Source organism: Chiloscyllium plagiosum, unplaced genomic scaffold (assembly GCF_037043375.1).
Source record: "Chiloscyllium plagiosum isolate Xiang-an unplaced genomic scaffold, Cpla_swu_hap1 HiC_scaffold_35, whole genome shotgun sequence".
NCBI lineage: Eukaryota > Metazoa > Chordata > Chondrichthyes > Orectolobiformes > Hemiscylliidae > Chiloscyllium > Chiloscyllium plagiosum.
Window position 1 is genome coordinate 8,952,384 of NW_028270173.1, and position 19,620 is coordinate 8,972,003.

The 19,620-nt window shown below is 47.5% G+C and overlaps 1 protein-coding gene across 1 annotated transcript; it reads left to right on the forward strand.

Moving 5' to 3' along the window:
- Positions 1–3,691: 3,691 nt before the first annotated feature.
- LOC122541560 (lymphotoxin-beta-like) lies at positions 3,692–13,072 on the forward strand. Its single transcript, XM_087978829.1, has 4 exons — positions 3,692–3,946; positions 7,521–7,557; positions 9,483–9,551; positions 12,636–13,072. Exons 1-4 carry the CDS (start codon positions 3,794–3,796, stop codon positions 13,070–13,072), a joined length of 696 nt encoding a protein of 231 aa, XP_087834955.1. The 5' UTR covers positions 3,692–3,793.
- Positions 13,073–19,620: the final 6,548 nt, after the last annotated feature.

The following is a 19,620-nucleotide window of genomic DNA, read 5'->3' on the forward strand; positions in this document are numbered from 1 at the left end:
CCGCCTCCGCCGTATCTGCTCCCAGGAGGACCAGTTCCACCACAGAACACACCAGATGGCCTCCTTCTTTAGAGACCGCAATTTCCCTTCCCACATGGTTAAAGATGCCCTCCAACGCATCTCGCCCACATCCCGCACCTCCGCCCTCAGATCCCACCCCTCCAACCGTAACAAGGAAGAACGCCCCTGGTGCTCACCTTCCACCCTACAAACCTTCGCATAAACCAAATCATCCGCCGACATTTCCGCCACCTCCAAAAAGACCCCACCACCAGGGATATATTTCCCTCCCCACCCCTTTCCACCTTCCACAAAGACCGTTCCCTCCGTAACTACCTACAACCCACCCTCCCATCCTGGCACTTTCCCCTGCCACCGCAGGAACTGTAAAACCTGTGCCCACACCTCCTCCCTCACCTCTATCCAAGGCCCTAAAGGAGCTTTCCACATCCATCAAAGTTTAACCTGCAAATCCACCAATATCATTTATTGTATCCGTTGCTCCCAATGCGGTCTCCTCTACATTGGGGAGACTGGATGCCTCCTAGCAGAGCGCTTTAGGGAACATCTCCGAGACACCCGCACCAATCAACCACATCGCCCCGTGGCCCAACATTTCAACTCCCCCTCCCACTCTGCCGAGGACATGGAGGTCCTGGGCCTCCTTCACTGCCGCTCCCTCACCACCAGAACGCCTCATCTTCCGTGTCGGAACACTTCAACCCCAGGGCATCAATGTGGACTTCAACAGTTTCCTCATTTCCCCTTCCCCCACCTCACCCGAGTTCCAAACTTCCAGCTCAGCACTGTCCCCATGACTTGTCCGGACTTGTCCGACCTGCTTAGCTCCTTTTCCACCTATCCACTCCACCCTCTCCTCCCTGACCTATCACCTTCATCCCCTCCCCCACTCACCCATTGTACTCTATGCTACTTTCTCCCTACCCCCACCCTCCTCTAGCTTATCTCTCCACACTTCAGGCTCACTGCCTTTATTCCTGATGAAGGGCTTTTGCCCGAAACGTCGATTTCGCTGCACTTTGGATGCTGCCTGAACTGCTGTGCTCTTCCAGCACCACTGATCCAGAATCTGGTTTCCAGCATCTGCAGTCATTGTTTTTACCTGGCTGGATATTGAGGCTTCCCAAACAAAATGCCCCCTCATCAATCTATTATTTATGGATAAGATGAGAGTTATTACAGATTACCGTAAAAATTGTATGAAATACAATCAAAGCTTGGAGGATGACATGACAGGATGAGGATAATTTACAAAAAACTTCTCCTTTTACCCCTATAGTGAGAACGTTGGAATTTCAGCCAGGCCTGACTGATGCTGGATTTAAAATCTGGGAGTCCAGAGGCACCTCCTGTTTGGGAGATCTGTTCGATGGGGAGGTCATGATATCCTTCAAACAGTTGTGTCAGAAGCAAGGACCTTTTTCAATATTTTCAAGTACAAGACTTCAGACAAAAAAAAGACCACATTGATGATTAATCCATACAAATCAGATTCGGAAAGGAGAGTGCTGCGGCCAATGGATGCGCCCTGGGTCAGTACTGTCTACCACTCACAAGGTAATACGGTATTGAAGGACATGGAACGGTTATATAAAATCTGGAATCAAGAATTAGGGATAGAAATCTCCTTCGAGATGTGGGAGGATATCTGGGAAAATGCCATGAAGATCTCCATCTGTCATAGAACTCAGGCTATTCAATAGAAAATACTTCATAGGGCTCATATGGCACCAGACTGATGTGCAAAGTTCAAAGCAGAAGCATCTCCAATGCCCTAAATGTAAAATAGAAGTGGGTACTCTCACTCACTGTTTGTGGACATGCCATAAGATTTATTCCTGATGAAGGGCTTTTGCCCGAAACGTCGATTTCGCTGCTCCTTGGATGCTGCCTGAACTGCTGTGCTCTTCCAGCACCACTGATCCAGAATCTGGTTTCCAGCATCTGCAGTCATTGTTTTTACCTCGTTGATTTTAACCCTACTGCGAATCCTCTTGCAAGGATGCCTGCCTTGAAGAAGTTTTCCTCCTCTCTCTCTACAAGAATCTCAGGGAGTCCCTCTCCCACTGCAACTCCCGTGTCATTTCCTCTGAAGCTCTTCAACCATGTCCTGAAACAAACTCGGTACCACAGCCACATTTGCTTCCTCAGTGCCTGCCTCCGGAACCAACTCATCCCACACGGACTCCGGACCACCTTTAAACCAGCAGAGTTCGGACCCGAACAGGACAAACAGTACAGACTACAGATTCAAAAACACCAGCAACAGTTCTCCTTCAAGATCCTCCGCTCCACGCTCGCAGCAATGCGCCGGCACCTAACCTCTCCACAGTCAGCCCTGCCTCAGCTGAGGGCCACACTCTGTCAGAATTGCAAAGGACCCACTCTGTACTACATCCTCAGGAGAAAGCTTTATTCCTGGTGAAGGGCTTTCGCTGCTCCTTGGATGCTGCCTGAACTGCTGTGCTCTTCCAGCACCACTAATCCAGAATGCCATAAGATTTGCAGATATTGGAACAGCATAGCGAATGTCTTGGCAAAGATTTTGGGAATGGAGATTTGGGTTGGACCCTGTGTTTCTTTTTTTGGGCTTTCCAAATTTCCCCTCTCTCGATGCATCCGGGAAGAAGTGGTTCACTGTCCTTTCCTTTTGTGCGAGGAAAAGCATTTCAGTAAGTTGGGATCCGAAAGTCCTCCAGAACTTTCGAATTGTCATAGGATAGTGATGGAATATATTCCCCTTGACTTCCTTATGAATATGGTGCACCAAAAAACTGAATTATTTTACAGAACATGGCAGCCCTTTTTGAACTACACCAATGCAGATGTATCGGCCAGATGTTCAGGGCCTTTGTTTAGCCGTGGGGATGGTGCTTGTTGGTTCGGGGGCCCCTGGGAGGAGGAATCCCGTATAAATATGGGTTTTGTTATGACTTAATATAATTTTATTTTGAATGTGATTTATTTAATTATTTTTTCCTTTTTTTGAGTTATTGTGAGTAATGTATGATACTGTGGTTTTCTTTTTATATACAGTCTTCTTTCCTGTATCCTATTTTGTGATTTGGTAGTTTGTACAGTAGATTAGTAGTTAGTTTTCTTAATTTTATATTGATGCTGTTATTATATTGTAAAGTGGATAAACTATTTTGTATTAATTTTGTAGTTTTGTAAGAAACAACTCAAATTTTTTCAATATAAATAAATATTTTACAAAATAGCAGGTATGATGGGCTGAATGGCCTCTATACTATCATATAACCGGGGAGGGTCAGGAGAAAATATGGAGACAGGTTTTACCCAAAGCTGCCTGGCTGACCTGGATCTGAAAGGGGCAGATGATTTACCCCACAGATTGTCAGGGGTGGAGGTGAGGTCGGAGTGGGGCATGTTGGAGATAGAGGGGTGTCTGGGAAAGGAAAGAAAGGCGAAAGGAAGAGGGAGGCTGCCTCCCACTCACTGGAAACTGAAACCCAGGAAGATAAGGCAGAAATGGGTGATTGGTGAGAGGCTGTGGGCGCAGATGTAAAAGCTGAGAATTAGGAAACAGACTGAGAGCCGGAGAGCTACAGGAGTTCACAGTCTCTGTGTCTGTCTGGGTGTGTGTGTGTGAGTGAGAGAGATCACAGCACAGTCTCACACACACACATACACACACACGGGAGAGAGGGCAGCCCCCAGCCCTGCTCGGCTGCACCTACCAGAGGGAGTGAGACACTCAGAGCAGACAGTCCTCCCCACTCCCACAGCCCAGGAGAGCTCCCCCAGCCCCATGCCTGACTCGGAGAAGGGAGCGGACGGAGCTGGTGGCCGCCTGGCCCCTGTACTCGGCACCGTCTTCCTGAGCCTGGGGCTGTCAGTGCCCACCACGGCCCTGCTCGTCATCTACTTCCGATGTGGAGCCGAGCCAGAGCAGCCCGAGCAGGTGAGAGAGAGGGAGGGAAGCACGTCACCGAGCCTGCCGCTGGGACAGGCGCTACACAAATGCAACTCTTCCTTGTTGTTGAGAGGAAGGTCATTTGATGTTTTGACATTGCCCCGTTTACACCAGACCTTTCCTCGTTATAAATTGCTGCCGCTCGGAGTCAGGGCACGGGAATCTCTCGGGAAATCCCGGAAATGGCACTGAGGCCAATTGGGAAGCTGATCCCTGAGTGGTCAGCATGTGGAGTATCCCATTGGCCTCAGTACCCTTGGAGAGGAAGGAGGGGGAGGGGGATGGGGAACCAGGATGGCTGCAAGGACCCCCTCCCCAGCCGGGGATGACCTTGAGAAGATCCCAGTCACCACTTAAGGGACTTAATGTCCTCCATCACTCACCTGTGGGAGCTCAGCCTTTGGGGGAGGAGGGGGTGGGAATGTAAAATGGGGAGGATCAGGAGGGGGACCCGGGGGGAGGGAGACCCCGAAGAGGGTGTACTTGAGAACCCGGAGAGCTGATCCCAGTCAGCGATGCCCACATCCCCATGAATGAATGTTTAAGAAGCCCCCTCCTTGTGGGCTGCCATTGCAATGCCCCTCTTAAACACTTTCCCTCTCAGAGTTAACCAGGTTCATCAAAGGGCCAGACAGAAGTAAACACAGTGTTCTCACTGAGAAAGCGGAGTTTGAGCCATTCGCTTGCCTTTATTGGTCAGTGCATTGAGTATCGGAGTTGGGAGATCACGTTGTATCTGTACAGTCTGTTCAGCCACTACTGGAATACTGCATTCAATTCTGGTCTCCCTGCTATAGGAAGGATGATGTGAAACTTTAAAATGTTCAGAAAAGATTTACAAGGATGTTGCTGGGGTTGGAGGGTTTGACCTACAGGGAGATGCTGAACATGCTGAACATGCTGGAGCTGTTTTCCTTGCAACGCCAGAGGCTGAGTGGGACCTTATAGTTGTCAGTCACAGGTAAGGTGCCGGAAGACTGGAGGTTGGTTAATGTGGTGTGACTGTTTAAGAAGGGTGGTAAGGACAAGCCAGGGAACTATAGACCAGTGAGCCTGACCTCGGTGGTAGGCAAGTTGTTGGAGAGTATCTTGAGGGACAGGATTATATGCATTTGGAAAGGCAAGGACTGATCAGGGATAGGAGAAAGTGAGGTCTGCAGATGCTGGAGATCAAAGTTGAAACTTTATTGCTGGAACAGCACAGCAGGTCAGGCAGCATCCAGGGAACAGGAGATTCGACGTTTCGGGCACAGGCCCTTCTTCAGGGATAGTCAACATGGCTTTGTGCGTGGGAAATCATGTCTCTCAAACTTGATTGAGTGTTTTGAAGAAGTAACAAAGAAGATTGATGAGGGCAGAGCAGTAGATGTGATCTATGTGGACTTCAGTAAGGCATTCGACAAGGTTCCCCATGGGAGACTGATTAGCAAGGTTAGATCTCATGGAATACAGGGAGAACTAGCCATTTGGATACAGAACTGGCTCAAAGGTAGAAGACAGAGAGTGGTGGTGGAGGGTTGTTTTTCAGACTGGAGGCCTGTGACCAGTGGAGTGCCATAAGGATCGGTGCCAGGTCCACTACTTTTCATCATTTATATAAATGATTTGGATGTGAGTGTGACACTCCCTCAGTACTGACCCTCTGACAGTGCGGCACACCCTCAGTACTGACCCTCTGACAGTGCGGCACTCCCTCAGTACTGACCCTCTGACAGTGCGGCACTCCCTCAGCACTGACCCTCATGACAGTGCGGCACTCCCTCAGCACTGACCCTCTGACAGTGCGGCACTCCCTCAGTACTGACCCTCTGACAGTGCGGCACACCCTCAGTATTGACCCTCTGACAGTGTGGCACTCCCTCAGTACTGACCCTCTGACAGTGCGACACTCACTCAGTACTGACCCTCTGACAGTGCAGCACTCCCTCAGCACTGACCCTCTGACAGTGCGGCACTCCCTCAGTACTGACCCTCTGACAGTGCGATACTCCCTCAGCACTGACCCTCTGACAGTGCGACACTCCCTCGGCTCTGACCCTCTGACAGTGCGACACTCCCTCAGTACTGACCCTCTGACAGTGCGACACTCCCTCAGTACTGACCCTATGACAGTGCGGCACTCCCACAGCACTGACCCTCTGACAGTGCGGCACTCCCTCAGCACTGACCCTCTGACAGTGCGACACTCCCTCGGCTCTGACCCTCTGACAGTGCGACACTCCCTCAGCTCTGACCCTCTGACAGTACGGCACTCCCTCAGCACTGACCCTCTGACAGTGTAGCACTCTCTCAGCTCTGATCCTCTGACAGTGCGGCACTCCCACAGCACTGACCCTCTGACAGTGCAGCACTCCCTCAGCACTGACCCTCTGACAGTGCGGCACTCCCACAGCACTGACCCTCTGACAGTGCAGCACTCCCTCAGCACTGACCCTCTGACAGTGCGACACTCCCTCAGCACTGACCCTCTGACAGTGTGACACTCCCTCAGCTCTGACCCTCTGACAGTGCGGCACTCCCTCATCTCTGACCCTCTGTCAGTACGGCAGTCTCTCAGCTCTGACCCTCTGACAGTGCGGCACTCCCACAGCACTGACCCTCTGACAGTGCAGCACTCCCTCAGTACTGACCCTCTGACAGTGCGACACTCCCTCAGTACTGACGCTCTGACAGTGCAGCACTCCCTCAGTACTGACCCTCTGACAGTGCGGCACTCCCTCAGCACTGACCCTCTCACAGTGTGGCACTCCCTCAGCACTGACCCTCTGACAGTGTGGCACTCCCTATCACTGACCCTCCGACAGTGCAGCACTCACTTAGCACTGACCCTCTGACAGTGTGGCACACCCTCAGCACTGACCCTCTGACAGTGCCGCACTCTTTCAGCACTGACCCTCTGACAGTGTGGCTCTCCCTATCACTGACCCTCTGACAGTGCAGCACTCACTTAGCACTGACCCTCTGACAGTGTGGCACACCCTCAGCACTGACCCTCTGACAGTACGGCACTCCCTCAGCTCTGACCCTCTGACAGTGCGACACTCTCTCAGCTCTGACCCTCCAACAGTGCGGCACTCCCTCAGCACTGACCCTCTGACAGTGCAGCACTCCCTCAGCACTGACCCTCTGACAGTGCAGCACTCCCTCAGCACTGACCCTCTGACAGTGCGGCACTCCCTCAGCACTGACGCTCTGACAGTGCGGCACTCCCTCAGCACTGACCCTCTGACAGTGTGGCACTCCCTCAGCACTGACCCTCCGACAGTGCAGCACTCCCTGAGCACTGACCCTCTGACAGTGCGGCACTCCCTCAGCACTGACCCTCCGACAGTGCAGCACTCCCTGCGCACTGACCCTCTGACAGTGCGGCACTCCCTCAGCTCTGACCCTCCGACAGTACAGCACTCCCTGAGCAGTGACCCTCCGACAGTGCAGCACTCCCTGAGCACTGACCCTCCGATAGTGCGGCACTCCCTCAGTACTGACCATCTGGCAGTTGATGTGGGTTTTCTTTAAATATAGACTAAAGGGGAATATTACTTCTCTCTGTTTCACTCCACAGTTTCACCACAATGTGTCCCTGAGGAAAGGTTTTTTGGGTAAGTGCTGCATTATTTTGAGTCTGATACTGACTGAACGAGGGAATCACTGGCTAATTTCATGGGGGGGGGGAGGGAGGGAGGCGGGCGGCACTGGTACTGATCCAGATTGAATTGCCCCTTACAAACGTGGGCATGGGCAGGATGCGATTCACTCCCAGATTTGGGAAGTGAAGACTGGATGTTCTATCAGTGTCCCAAGGAACCCTGCTACACTGAGTGACCAAAGGTAAAACTTTGACCTGGGTCCTTTTCTATGCACACAAAAGGTATGTGTTCTAGCTTCACTTTAGAATTATCCAGCTGCTTGGAGAGCCTATAGTTCTGCTGTGCTTCCGCCATGGCAACACCTCAGCCAATCGGAATTGATTGGCTAACCAATCAACACCCTTTTCTCCTGCAGCATCAATAAGTTTGCATTTGGCGCTTCTGCATTGTTCCTGATGAGTACAGGGTGAAAGATCTCTGTAACCTGGCTCTATCTTCAACAACGGCCCATTGTGGAATTATGCACGGTGGCTCTGTGGTTAGTCCTGCTGCCTCACAACACTAGCGACCCAGGTTGGATTCCAGCTTCAGGCGATTATCCCTGTGGAATTTCCGCATTCTCCCTGTGTCTGCATGGGTTTCCTCTAAAGGCTAGGTGGATTGGCCATGTTAAATTGCCCTGTGGTGTTCAAAAATGTGTGGATTAACCTTGGGGAAAATGTGGGGTTACGGGGATAGGGAAGAGGCCTGGGTGGGATGCTCTTCAGGGGGTTGGTATGGACTTGATGAGCCAAGTGGCCTGTTTCTGCACAGTAGGGATCCTATTCTATGTTTCTCACAAGGGAACTTCAAATCATTGGAACAAAAGAATAAACAGAAAACCTCTTCATATCGCCTGTGGGTCTTTTGCTGATCATTTAAATTTTTTACAGGCTGGTTGTCAATCAGTTGCCACTGGAGAGCGAGTAAATTTGAAGAAACTACCAAAGTCATTCATGATTTAGAACAGCTTGAGAAAATCTCCTCACTTCATCTCCCCAGCTCCAGGCTTTAATATGAACTGGTTTGAAGGTGGTTAAAGAAAATGTTGCAATCGTCCCAGGCAGAAGTGCGATGGGGCAAATCTCAGTTCACATCAAATTAAACAGGAAAAAAACAAGCTTCCACAAGCTGACTTCATGGCAAGTAGTTCACGGTTTATGATCGACCTCATCACAGGTGTGAACCTGTCTTGGAAACAAAAACGATTGAGGTTTAGAATTTATTGTCACGTGTCCTCAAGTCCGGGGTACAGGAGTACAGCGAGAGGTGTCTAATGTCATCTCACTCAGCGCCATCTTAGGTACAATGGCACCCAGCTACAAAATGTTAGGTACAACGTTATAAAAGAGAGAAACAAAGTTTAAAAAAGTTAAACATTACAGAGCTTCATAGAATAAGTAGAAAATTAAAGAAACAAGGTAAATAAAGACCTTCTTAAAAAACCCTCAAAATTAAAATAAAAGTTCAGCAGTCTTTCTTGAGTACTCAGCCTCTGTAGGAAAAACACAAAGTTCAGAAAAAAACAGTATCTCTGTCAGCAACTGTGTGTGTATGTTGGGGGGGCGGGGGAGAGGGGGGAGGGAGGGAGAGGAGGAGGCAGAGAGAGAGCGCGAGCGAGCTATTGTTTCCAAATGACCCTACATCAGACCTGAACACCGAAAACAAAGGATTCCTGTTAAATTCCTCATGTTGTGCTATAACTGTTTAAACTGGTTAACAGACTTGTAAAGGCTTCTCACTGTCCTCACTCAGTGGAGCACTTGATGTCTGTCAAATGATTTATACTTAAGCTAATTGTGCATGTTTGGCACTGAAAGGTGTAGACCATAGTTACTGATAGTGGTGCCTGTGTGATTCCCCCCCCCCATTAACCAATAACACTTCTTCTATTTCAGGGAGAATACACGAGAGTGATGAAAACTGGGAGCTGAGTGACAGCGAGAAGCCGGCTGCCCATTTGATTGGTAATCACTGTGTTTTACTCAAAATCTGATGGTTATTGTGACTTAGCCAATGCAAATCCCTGAGAGACTTTTCTGGTGCATTGGTAGTGTCCTTACCTTTGAGACAGGAGACCTGGGCTCAAGTCCAGAGGCGTGTCATAGCATCTCTGAACAGGGTTGATTAGAAAAATATCTGCAAACCTCTGACACCGAGCAGTGGCCTCCTCTTTAAACCCCTGTGTTTAAGATGATTATTCCACCACTTGGTCTGTCCAGCAGATACCCCTCACTCCTGTGCCTCTTGAAACAAGGGGCTTGGATTAACAGCCAACAGTGGAAGGGGTTTGCTTCCACGTTAAAAATGATTTGATCAAATGAGATCAGTGTTTCACTTTCCAAGTTTGCTGAAAGTTGGGCTTGGGAAGCCAGCTCAGAAATGAGACAATCTCTACCAAAAACAAAAGGGAATGTTGAGATACACAGAGGGGCGCGCTAGAGGCTAAGCTCATGTTTCTTACATAAGGTGTTTGTGGTTTTATTGAAGGAATTCTGGTGAAAGGAATTACAACATTTACCCTTTCACCAGAGCTCCCTGCTCCTCCATGAAATATTCAGCTGAACAGTCGCTGGTCAATGAGATAGTGGGCAGTATAAACTTGAACAGGTCCAATGTCCCCAACCAGACCTTAACCCGAAGACTTTCCCTCCAGTTCCCACAGCCTAAGCCAGCACTAGATCAGGTTCCACACACTCAGCGTCCTGAACCCTGTGCAGGGAACTATGGAATGCTTAACAGGCTAAGATCCACATGTGGAATTAGGGGAACTGAGCAATTTTAAGATTCACAACAGTTTTATTGCAAATCTATAGCTTTGCACAAGCATAAGTTTCCATCTTTTCCCTCCTGGACCCCTTCCCTATCCAGTACCATCTCCCCCCCCCCCCCCCCCCCCCGCCCCCCAACACCATCAATCTGGGAAAAACACTCTTTTGTTTCAAATAAAAAAAACAGCAGGACTTATCATCCGCCAAATGCCAAATGAGAGAAACCAAGGGGGAATCAAATTAACGTAATGTGGCACTCATCAACACATTATGGAGTAGGCCAGCTATTCCATAAAAGGTGCCAATGGACACCTCCTACCCCCTTTCCAAGGAGACCTGACGGACCTGTGGGAGGTGGCAGCCACTTCCGAATTGTGATTGTGAACAAACGCACAAAGGGGTTCTCCGAGGAACCCAACTCTCTTCCCTTCACACACAACCAACACCAAGTCATCTTTACCCACCAAGTCAATGAAGCAGTTGCCAGTGCTGCCCACTGGGGGCAGTGAAACAATAGCAAAAGGGGTTGGTAGGGAAAGAGGGAGGGAATGAGATTAAAGTGCAAAAGCTCATCCCTTTTTCTAAACAAATAAAACCATCACCAAATCACCCATAAGTTCTTCTTTATTCTGTCTTTTTAATCAAATTACTAACAAGTCACCTGTCTTTCTCATGAAAAGAATGATTCCCAAGCACAACCCGTCAGTGCAACAAGGACAAACATAGGGGAGGGTAGGTAAAGGGGGACGGGACTCAGTGAAAGTGGAGTTGCAGCGGGAAATAAGTCCCTCCAGCTCCTGCAGTGCCCATCTCGCTCTGAAAACCTCAAGGGGCTCAGCAGACACTGGGCACACATACCCAGCTCTTAAACAATTCATTCAGGCACACGTCTGAGACAGGTGAGACTTGAATTAATATCTTCTAGCCCAGACAATACCACGGCCCCAAGAACTTTCACATCACTCATTAGATTAGATTACTTACAGTGTGGAAACAGGCCCTTCGGCCCAACAAGTCCACACCGACCCGCCGAAGCACAACCCACCCAGACCCATTCCCCTGCACTTACCCCTCACAGCACCAGAGACCCGGGTTCAATTCCTGCCTCAGGCGACTGTCTGTGTGGAGTTTGCACATTCTCCACGTGTCTGCGTGGGTTTCCTCCGGGTGCTCTGATTTAGATTAGATTAGATTAGATTAGATTACAGTGTGGAAACAGGCCCTTCGGCCCAACAAGTCCACACCGACCCGCCGAAGCGCAACCCACCCATACCCCTACATTTACCGCTTTACCTAACACTACGGGCAATTTAGCATGGCCAGTTCACCTTACCTGCACATTTTTGGACTGTGGGAGGAAACAGTGGCACAGTGGTTAGCACTGCTGCCTCACAGCACCAGAGACCCGGGTTCAATTCCCGCCTCAGGCGACTGACTGTGTGGAGTTTGCACATTCTCCCCGTGTCTGCGTGGGTTTCCTCCGGGTGCTCCGGTTTCCTCCCACAGTCACAAAGATGTGCAGGTTAGGTGAATTGGCCATGCTAAATTGCCCGTAGTGTTAGGTAAAGCGGTAAATGTAGGGGTATGGGTGGGTTGCGCTTCGGCGGGTCGGTGTGGACTTGTTGGGCCGAAGGGCCTGTTTCCACACTGTAATCTAATCTAATCTAATCTAATCTAAATCAGAGCACCCGGAGGAAACCCACGCAGACACGTGGAGAATGTGCAAACTCCACACAGACAGTCGCCTGAGGCAGGAATTGAACCCGGGTCTCTGGTGCTGTGAGGCAGCAGTGCTAACCACTGAGCCACTGTTTCCTCCCATGAAAAGCAAAATTACAAGCATGCCCACAAGGAATGGTGAAACAACAGCAAGAGGGAAAGAGAGAGAGAGAGAGATCTAAATTAAAATGGAGTGGGAAGGGGAAAGCGAGAGGCACATGTAGGCCAAACCAGGCAAGGATGGCAGATTTCCTTCCCTGAAGTGTGTGAGTGGGCCAGATTGAGTTTTTACAACAATCCAGTCGTCATCACTGAGGAGGAACCTTTTCAGTCCCAGAGTTATTTTAAGACATTGGAGTTGACTTCCTTCTACAACAGTCATGAGGAATTTGAAGACAGTCTCCTGTACCCGAGCCCAGACCTGTGGATTGTGAGGTTATTGATGTTACCATCAGACCAGCAAAGACCAACAGGGGGAGATGCACAGGGTGTCAGAGGATCTTTGGGGACTTGAGCTTTCTTCCTCGCTAGTCTGATGTTAGTTTTCCCTCCTCTTTGCAGGAATCTATCACCAGTCTCTCAAGGACAGTTCTGACGCTCACTCTCACCACACGCTGGAGTGGGAGTCGGTCAGGGGTTTGGCCTTTACCAGGGACTCGGTGCGCTACCTTGGCCGATCGCTGGTCATTCCCAAGCGTGGGCTGTACTACGTTTACTGCCAGGTGGGCTTCCGCGGCAGCGAGTGTAAGAACCACCCGGTGACCCTGTACAACTGGGTGTACCGCAAACACGACTCTTACCCCAAGCCCCTGCTCCTGCTGAGTGGCACCGAGACAGTGTGTGGCAAGAACCATAACAAGGGCACCTGGTACACCACCCTGGGCCAGGGGGCAGTGGTGCAACTGGAAAGGGACCACCAACTCTTTGTGAATGTCAGCAACCCCCATCTGGTGGACTACCTGGACGGAAAGACTTTCTTCGGTGTCATCAAAATCTGACGTCAGCCCTGGTGGGCCTGGGGAGGGGGAGGGGGTGGGGGTGGGGGAGCAGGGGACAGAGCGGGCTTGGAAGAGATTAGTAAGTGGGATATGAGTTACAAATTTATTTTTTTAACATATATTGGATCTATTTTGTTACATTACCCAGTGATGTTTAACATTACCCAGTGCCGTTTAACATTACCCAGTGCTGTATAACATTACCCAGTGCTGTTTAACATTACCCAGTGCCGTTTAGTTGAAACTTTATTGCTGGAACAGCACAGCAGGTCAGGCAGCATCCAGGGAACAGGAGATTCGACGTTTCGGGCACAGGCCCTTCTTCAGGAATGGCCTGTGCCCGAAAGGTTCCTCCTCAGTGATGACGACTGGATTGTTGTATAACATTCCTGAAGAAGGGCCTGTGCCCGAAACGTCGAATCTCCTGTTCCCTGGATGCTGCCTGACCTGCTGTGCTGTTCCAGCAATAAAGTTTCAACTTTGATCTCCAGCATCTGCAGACCTCACTTTCTCCAGTGCTGTTTAACATTACCCAGTGCCGTTTAACATTACCCAGTGCCGTTTAACATTACCCAGTGCTGTATAACATTACCCAGTGCTGTTTAACATTACCCAGTGCCGTTTAACATTACCCAGTGCTGTATAACATTACCCAGTGCTGTTTAACATTACCCAGTGCCGTTTAACATTACCCAGTGCCGTTTAACATTACCCAGTACCGGTTAACATTACCCAGTGCTGTATAACATTACCCAGTGCCGTTTAACATTACCCAGTGCTGTATAACATTACCCAGTGCTGTATAACATTACCCAGTGCCGTTTAACATTACCCAGTGCCGTTTAACATTACCCAGTGATGTTTAACATTACCCAGTGCTGGTTAACATTACCCAGTGCTGTTTAACATTATCCAATGCTGGTTAACACTACCCAGTGTTGTTTAACATTACCCAGTGCTGTATAACATTACCCAGTGCCGTTTAACATTACCCAGTGCTGGTTAACATTACCCAGTGATGTTTAACATTACCCAGTGCTGGTTAACATTACCCAGTGATGTTTAACATTACCCAGTGCTGTTTAACATTACCCAGTGCTGGTTAACATTACCCAGTGCTGTATAACATTACCCAGTGCCGTTTAACATTACCCAGTGATGTTTAACATTACCCAGTGCTGGTTAACATTACCCAGTGCTGTTTAACATTATCCAATGCTGGTTAACACTACCCAGTGTTGTTTAACATTACCCAGTGATGTTTAACATTACCCAGTGCTGGTTAACATTACCCAGTGCTGTATAACATTACCCAGTGCCGTTTAACATTACCCAGTGCTGGTTAACATTACCCAGTGCCGGTTAACATTACCCAGTGATGTTTAACATTACCCAGTGCCATTTAACATTACCCAGTGCCGGTTAACATTACCCAGTGATGTTTAACATTACCCAGTGATGTTTAACATTACCCAGTGCCGTTTAACATTACCCAGTGATGTTTAACATTACCCAGTGCTGTTTAACATTACCCAGTGCTGGTTAACATTACCCAGTGCTGTATAACATTACCCAGTGCCGTTTAACATTACCCAGTGATGTTTAACATTACCCAGTGCTGGTTAACATTACCCAGTGCTGTTTAACATTATCCAATGCTGGTTAACACTACCCAGTGTTGTTTAACATTACCCAGTGATGTTTAACATTACCCAGTGCTGGTTAACATTACCCAGTGCTGTATAACATTACCCAGTGCCGTTTAACATTACCCAGTGCTGGTTAACATTACCCAGTGCCGGTTAACATTACCCAGTGATGTTTAACATTACCCAGTGCCATTTAACATTACCCAGTGCCGGTTAACATTACCCAGTGATGTTTAACATTACCCAGTGATGTTTAACATTACCCAGTGCCGTTTAACATTACCCAGTGTTGTTAACATTACCCAGTGATGTTTAACATTACCCAGACCTGTTTAACATTACCCAGTGCCGTTTAACATTACCCAGTGCTGGTTAACATTACCCAGTGATGTTTAACATTACCCAGAGCTGGTTAACATTACCCAGTGCCGTTTAACATTACCCAGTGCTGGTTAACATTACCCAGTGATGTATAACGTTACCCAGAGCTGTTTAACATTACCCAGTGCCGTTTAACATTACCCAGTGCTGGTTAACATTACCCAGTGATGTTTAACATTACCCAGTGCCGTTTAACATTACCCAGTGCTGGTTAACATTACCCAGTGCTGGTTAACATTACCCAGAGCTGTTTAACATTACCCGGTGCCGTTTAACATTGCCCAGTGCTGGTTAACATTGCCCAGTGCTGTTTAACATTACCCAGTGATGTTTAACATTACCCAGTGTTGTTTAACAATACCCAGTGCTGTATAACATTGCCCAGTGCTGTTTAACAATACCCTGTGTTGTTTATCATTAACCAGTGCTGGTTAACATTACCCAGTGCCGTTTAACATTACCCAGTGCCGTTTAACATTACCCAGTGCTGGTTAACATTACCCAGTGTTGTTTAACATTACCCAGTGCTGGTTAACATTACCCAGTGATGTTTAACATTACCTAGTGCCGTTTAACATTACCCAGTGCTGGTTAACATTACCCAGTGATGTTTAACATTACCTAGTGCCGTTTAACATTACACAGTGCTGGTTAACATTATCCAGTGATGTTTAACATTACCCAGTGATGTTTAACATTGCCCAGTGCCGTTTAACATTACCCAGTGCTGTTTATCATTACCCAGTGCTGTATAACATTGCCCAGTGCTGTTTAACATTGCCCACTGCTGTTTAACAATACCCAGTGCTGGTTAACATTATCCAGTGCCGTTTAACATTACCGAGTGCTGTTTAACATTACCCAGTGCCGGTTAACATTACCCAGTGCCATTTAACATTACCCAGTGCCGGTTAACATTACCCAGTGCCGTTTAACATTACCCAGTGCTGGTTAACATTACCCAGTGATGTTTAACATTACCCAGTGCCGTTTAACATTACCCAGTGCTGTATAACATTACCCAGTGATGTTTAACATTACCCAGTGCTGGTAACATTACCCAGTGCCGTTTAACATTACCCAGTGCTGGTTAACATTACCCAGTGCTGGTAACATTACCCAGTGCCGTTTAACATTACCCAGTGATGTTTAACATTACTCAGTGCCGTTTAACATTACCCAGTGCTGTATAACATTACCCAGTGCTGTTTAACATTACCCAGTGCTGTATAACATTACCCAGTGCTGTTTAACATTACCCAGTGCCGGTTAACATTACCCAGTGCCATTTAACATTACCCAGTGCCGGTTAACATTACCCAGTGCCGTTTAACATTACCCAGTGCTGGTTAACATTACCCAGTGATGTTTAACATTACCCAGTGCCGTTTAACATTACCCAGTGCTGTATAACATTACCCAGTGATGTTTAACATTACCCAGTGCTGGTAACATTACCCAGTGCCGTTTAACATTACCCAGTGCTGGTTAACATTACCCAGTGCTGGTAACATTACCCAGTGCCGTTTAACATTACCCAGTGATGTTTAACATTACTCAGTGCCATTTAACATTACCCAGTGCCGTTGAACATTACCCAGTGCTGTTTAAGATTACCCAGTGTTGTTTAACATTACCCAGTGCTGTTTAAAATTACCCAGTGCTGTATAACATTACCCAGTGCTGTTTAACATTGCCCAGTGCTGTTTAACAATACCCAGTGCTGGTTAACATTACCCAGTGCCGTTTAACATTACCCAGTGCTGTTTAACATTAGCCAGTGCTGGTTAACGCTACCCAGTACTGTTTAACATTACCCAGTGCTGGTTAACATTACCCAGTGATGTTTAACATTACCCAGTACTGGTTAACATTACCCAGTACCGTTTAACATTACCCAGTGCTGTTTAACAATACCCAGTGCTGGTTAACATTGCCCAGTGCCATTTAACATTGCCCAGTGCCGTTTAACATTGCCCAGTGCCTGTTAACATTACCCAGTGCTGGTTAACATTATCCAATGCTGGTTAACGCTACCCAGTACTGCTTAACATTACCCAGTGCCGTTTAACATTGCCCAGTGCTGTTTAACATTACCCAGTGCAGTTTAACATTATCCAGTGCAGTTTAACATTGCCCAGTGCTGTTTAACATTACCCAGTGCTGTTTAACATTACCCAGTGCTGTATAAAATTACCCAGTGCTGTTTAACATTACCCAGTGCTGGTTAACGCTACCCAGTACTGTTTAACATTACCCAGTGCTGGTTAACATTACCCAGTGCTGGTTAACATTACCCAGTGCCGTTTAACATTACCCAGTACTGGTTAACATTACCCAGTGCTGTTTAACATTACCCAGTGTTGTTTAACATTACCCAGTGCTGTTTAACATTACCCAGTGCTGGTTAACATTGCCCAGTGCTGGTTAACATTGCCCAGTGCTGTTTAACAATACCCAGTGCTGGTTAACATTATCCAGTGCTGTTTAACATTACCCAGTGCTGTTTAACATTACCCAGTGCTGGTTAACATTACCCAGTGATGTTTAACATTACCCAGTGCTGGTTAATGCTACCCAGTACTGTTTAACATTACCCAGTGCTGGTTAACATTACCCAGTGATGTTTAACATTACACAGTGCCGTTTAACATTACCCAGTACTGTTTAACATTACCCAGTGATGTATAACATTACCCAGTGCTGGTTAACATTATCCAGTGATGTTTAACATTACCCAGTGCTGTTTAACATTACCCAGTGCCGTTTAACATTGCCCAGTGCTGGTTAACATTATCCAGTGCCGTTTAACATTACCCAGTGCTGTTTAACATTACCCAGTGCTGGTTAACGCTACCCAGTACTGCTTAACATTACCCAGTGCTGTTTAACATTACCCAGTGCTGTTTAACATTATCCAGTGCCGTTTAACATTACCCAGTGCTGTTTAACATTACCCAGTGCCGTTTAACATTGCCCAGTGCTGGTTAACATTATCCAGTGATGTTTAACATTACCGAGTGCTGTTTAACATTACCCAGTGCTGGTTAACGCTACCCAGTACTGTTTAACATTACCCAGTGCTGGTTAACATTACCCAGTGATGTTTAACATTACCTAGTGCTGGTTAACATTACCCAGTGCCGGTTAACATTACCCAGTGATGTTTAACATTACCCAGTGTTGTTTAACATTACCCAGTGATGTTTAACATTACCCAGTGCCGTTTAACATTACCCAGTGCTGGTTAACATTATTCAGTGCCGTTTATCGTTATCCAATGCTGGTTAACGCTACCCAGTACTGCTTAACATTACCCAGTGATGTTTAACATTGCCCAGTGCTGGTTAACATTACCCAGTGCTGTTTAACATTATCCAATGCTGGTTAACGCTACCCAGTGTTGTTAACATTACCCAGTGATGTTTAACATTACCCAGTGCTGTTTAACATTACCCAGTGCTGTATAACATTACCCAGTGCCGTTTAACATTACCCAGTGCCGTTTAACATTACCCAGTGCTGGTTAACATTACCCAGTGCCGTTTAACATTACCCAGTGATGTTTAACATTACCCAGTGCTGTTTAACATTACCCAATGCTGGTTAACATTACCCAGTGCCATTTAACATTGCCCAGTGCCGTTTAACATTGCCCAGTGCTGTTTAATCATTGCTTGGGACTCCTTTCTCCATTATTTGACACAGTTTAACTCTTCTGCATCCCTCAGAAATGACTGTTGGTGGTTTAAACAGAGGGTCAGCATGCCTTAGATGAGAAGTGAGATTGAGAGTCCCTCATGATAACCTCTGCCAGTATGAGAATGGACAGGGTTAATGATTATGACCCAGGCATACTGTGTTACTGTATAGCCACACACCTACAGTGTCTCACACACTCATGATCACAGCAAAAAGAAAATCTACCAGAAAACAAAGGAAATCCTGCCTACTCCTGGCAAGGCCTTATGGAAATACTGAAGTAAGCCACAACTCCATGGGGATTCCCCCTGCACACCAGGATCCTAAACCCTCCCAGTGGAGATTGCAATGTTGAATACTTATTCTAATCCAATGCTCTTCACCACTCCCTTCAACAGGTAGTGTATAGAACCAACACCACACCCTGACTCATCCTCTCCTCAACAGAGGCACCGGTTTTGGTTCAAGTTCCTCATCTCCAACATAACCAGGATAATTCTGGTATGGCCAGTGGTGCATAACAAGCAGTAATGCCTGGTATAGCCTCAGCACATAGTCAGCTCGATTGAAATTCAGTTTATAGTCAATAACTCGCCCAATGGGAGTTATCCAATGTCTGGCTGTTGAAGAGTGTGCAAATGTGGCTATTTCCGTTGATTGGCTTGTTCCATCATTCCATTAATATTTTTTTTAATCTTTCAATAAATCATTGCAAAGGTTTAATTCCTTTTTCGTTCTATCCATCCATCCCATCCTATACCCTTCCCATCCCAGATATATTCATGGTATCATTGCTGTATCATACAGGGTAACCTG

Coding starts and splice junctions, on each gene's coding strand:
- LOC122541560 (XM_087978829.1), top strand. CDS start 3,794: ATGCCTGACTCGGAGAAGGGAGCGGACGGAGCTGGTGGCCGCCTGGCC. Junction 3,947..7,520: donor AGCCAGAGCAGCCCGAGCAG/GTGAGAGAGAGG, acceptor TTCACTCCACAG/TTTCACCACAATGTGTCCCT. Junction 7,558..9,482: donor CCTGAGGAAAGGTTTTTTGG/GTAAGTGCTGCA, acceptor CTTCTATTTCAG/GGAGAATACACGAGAGTGAT.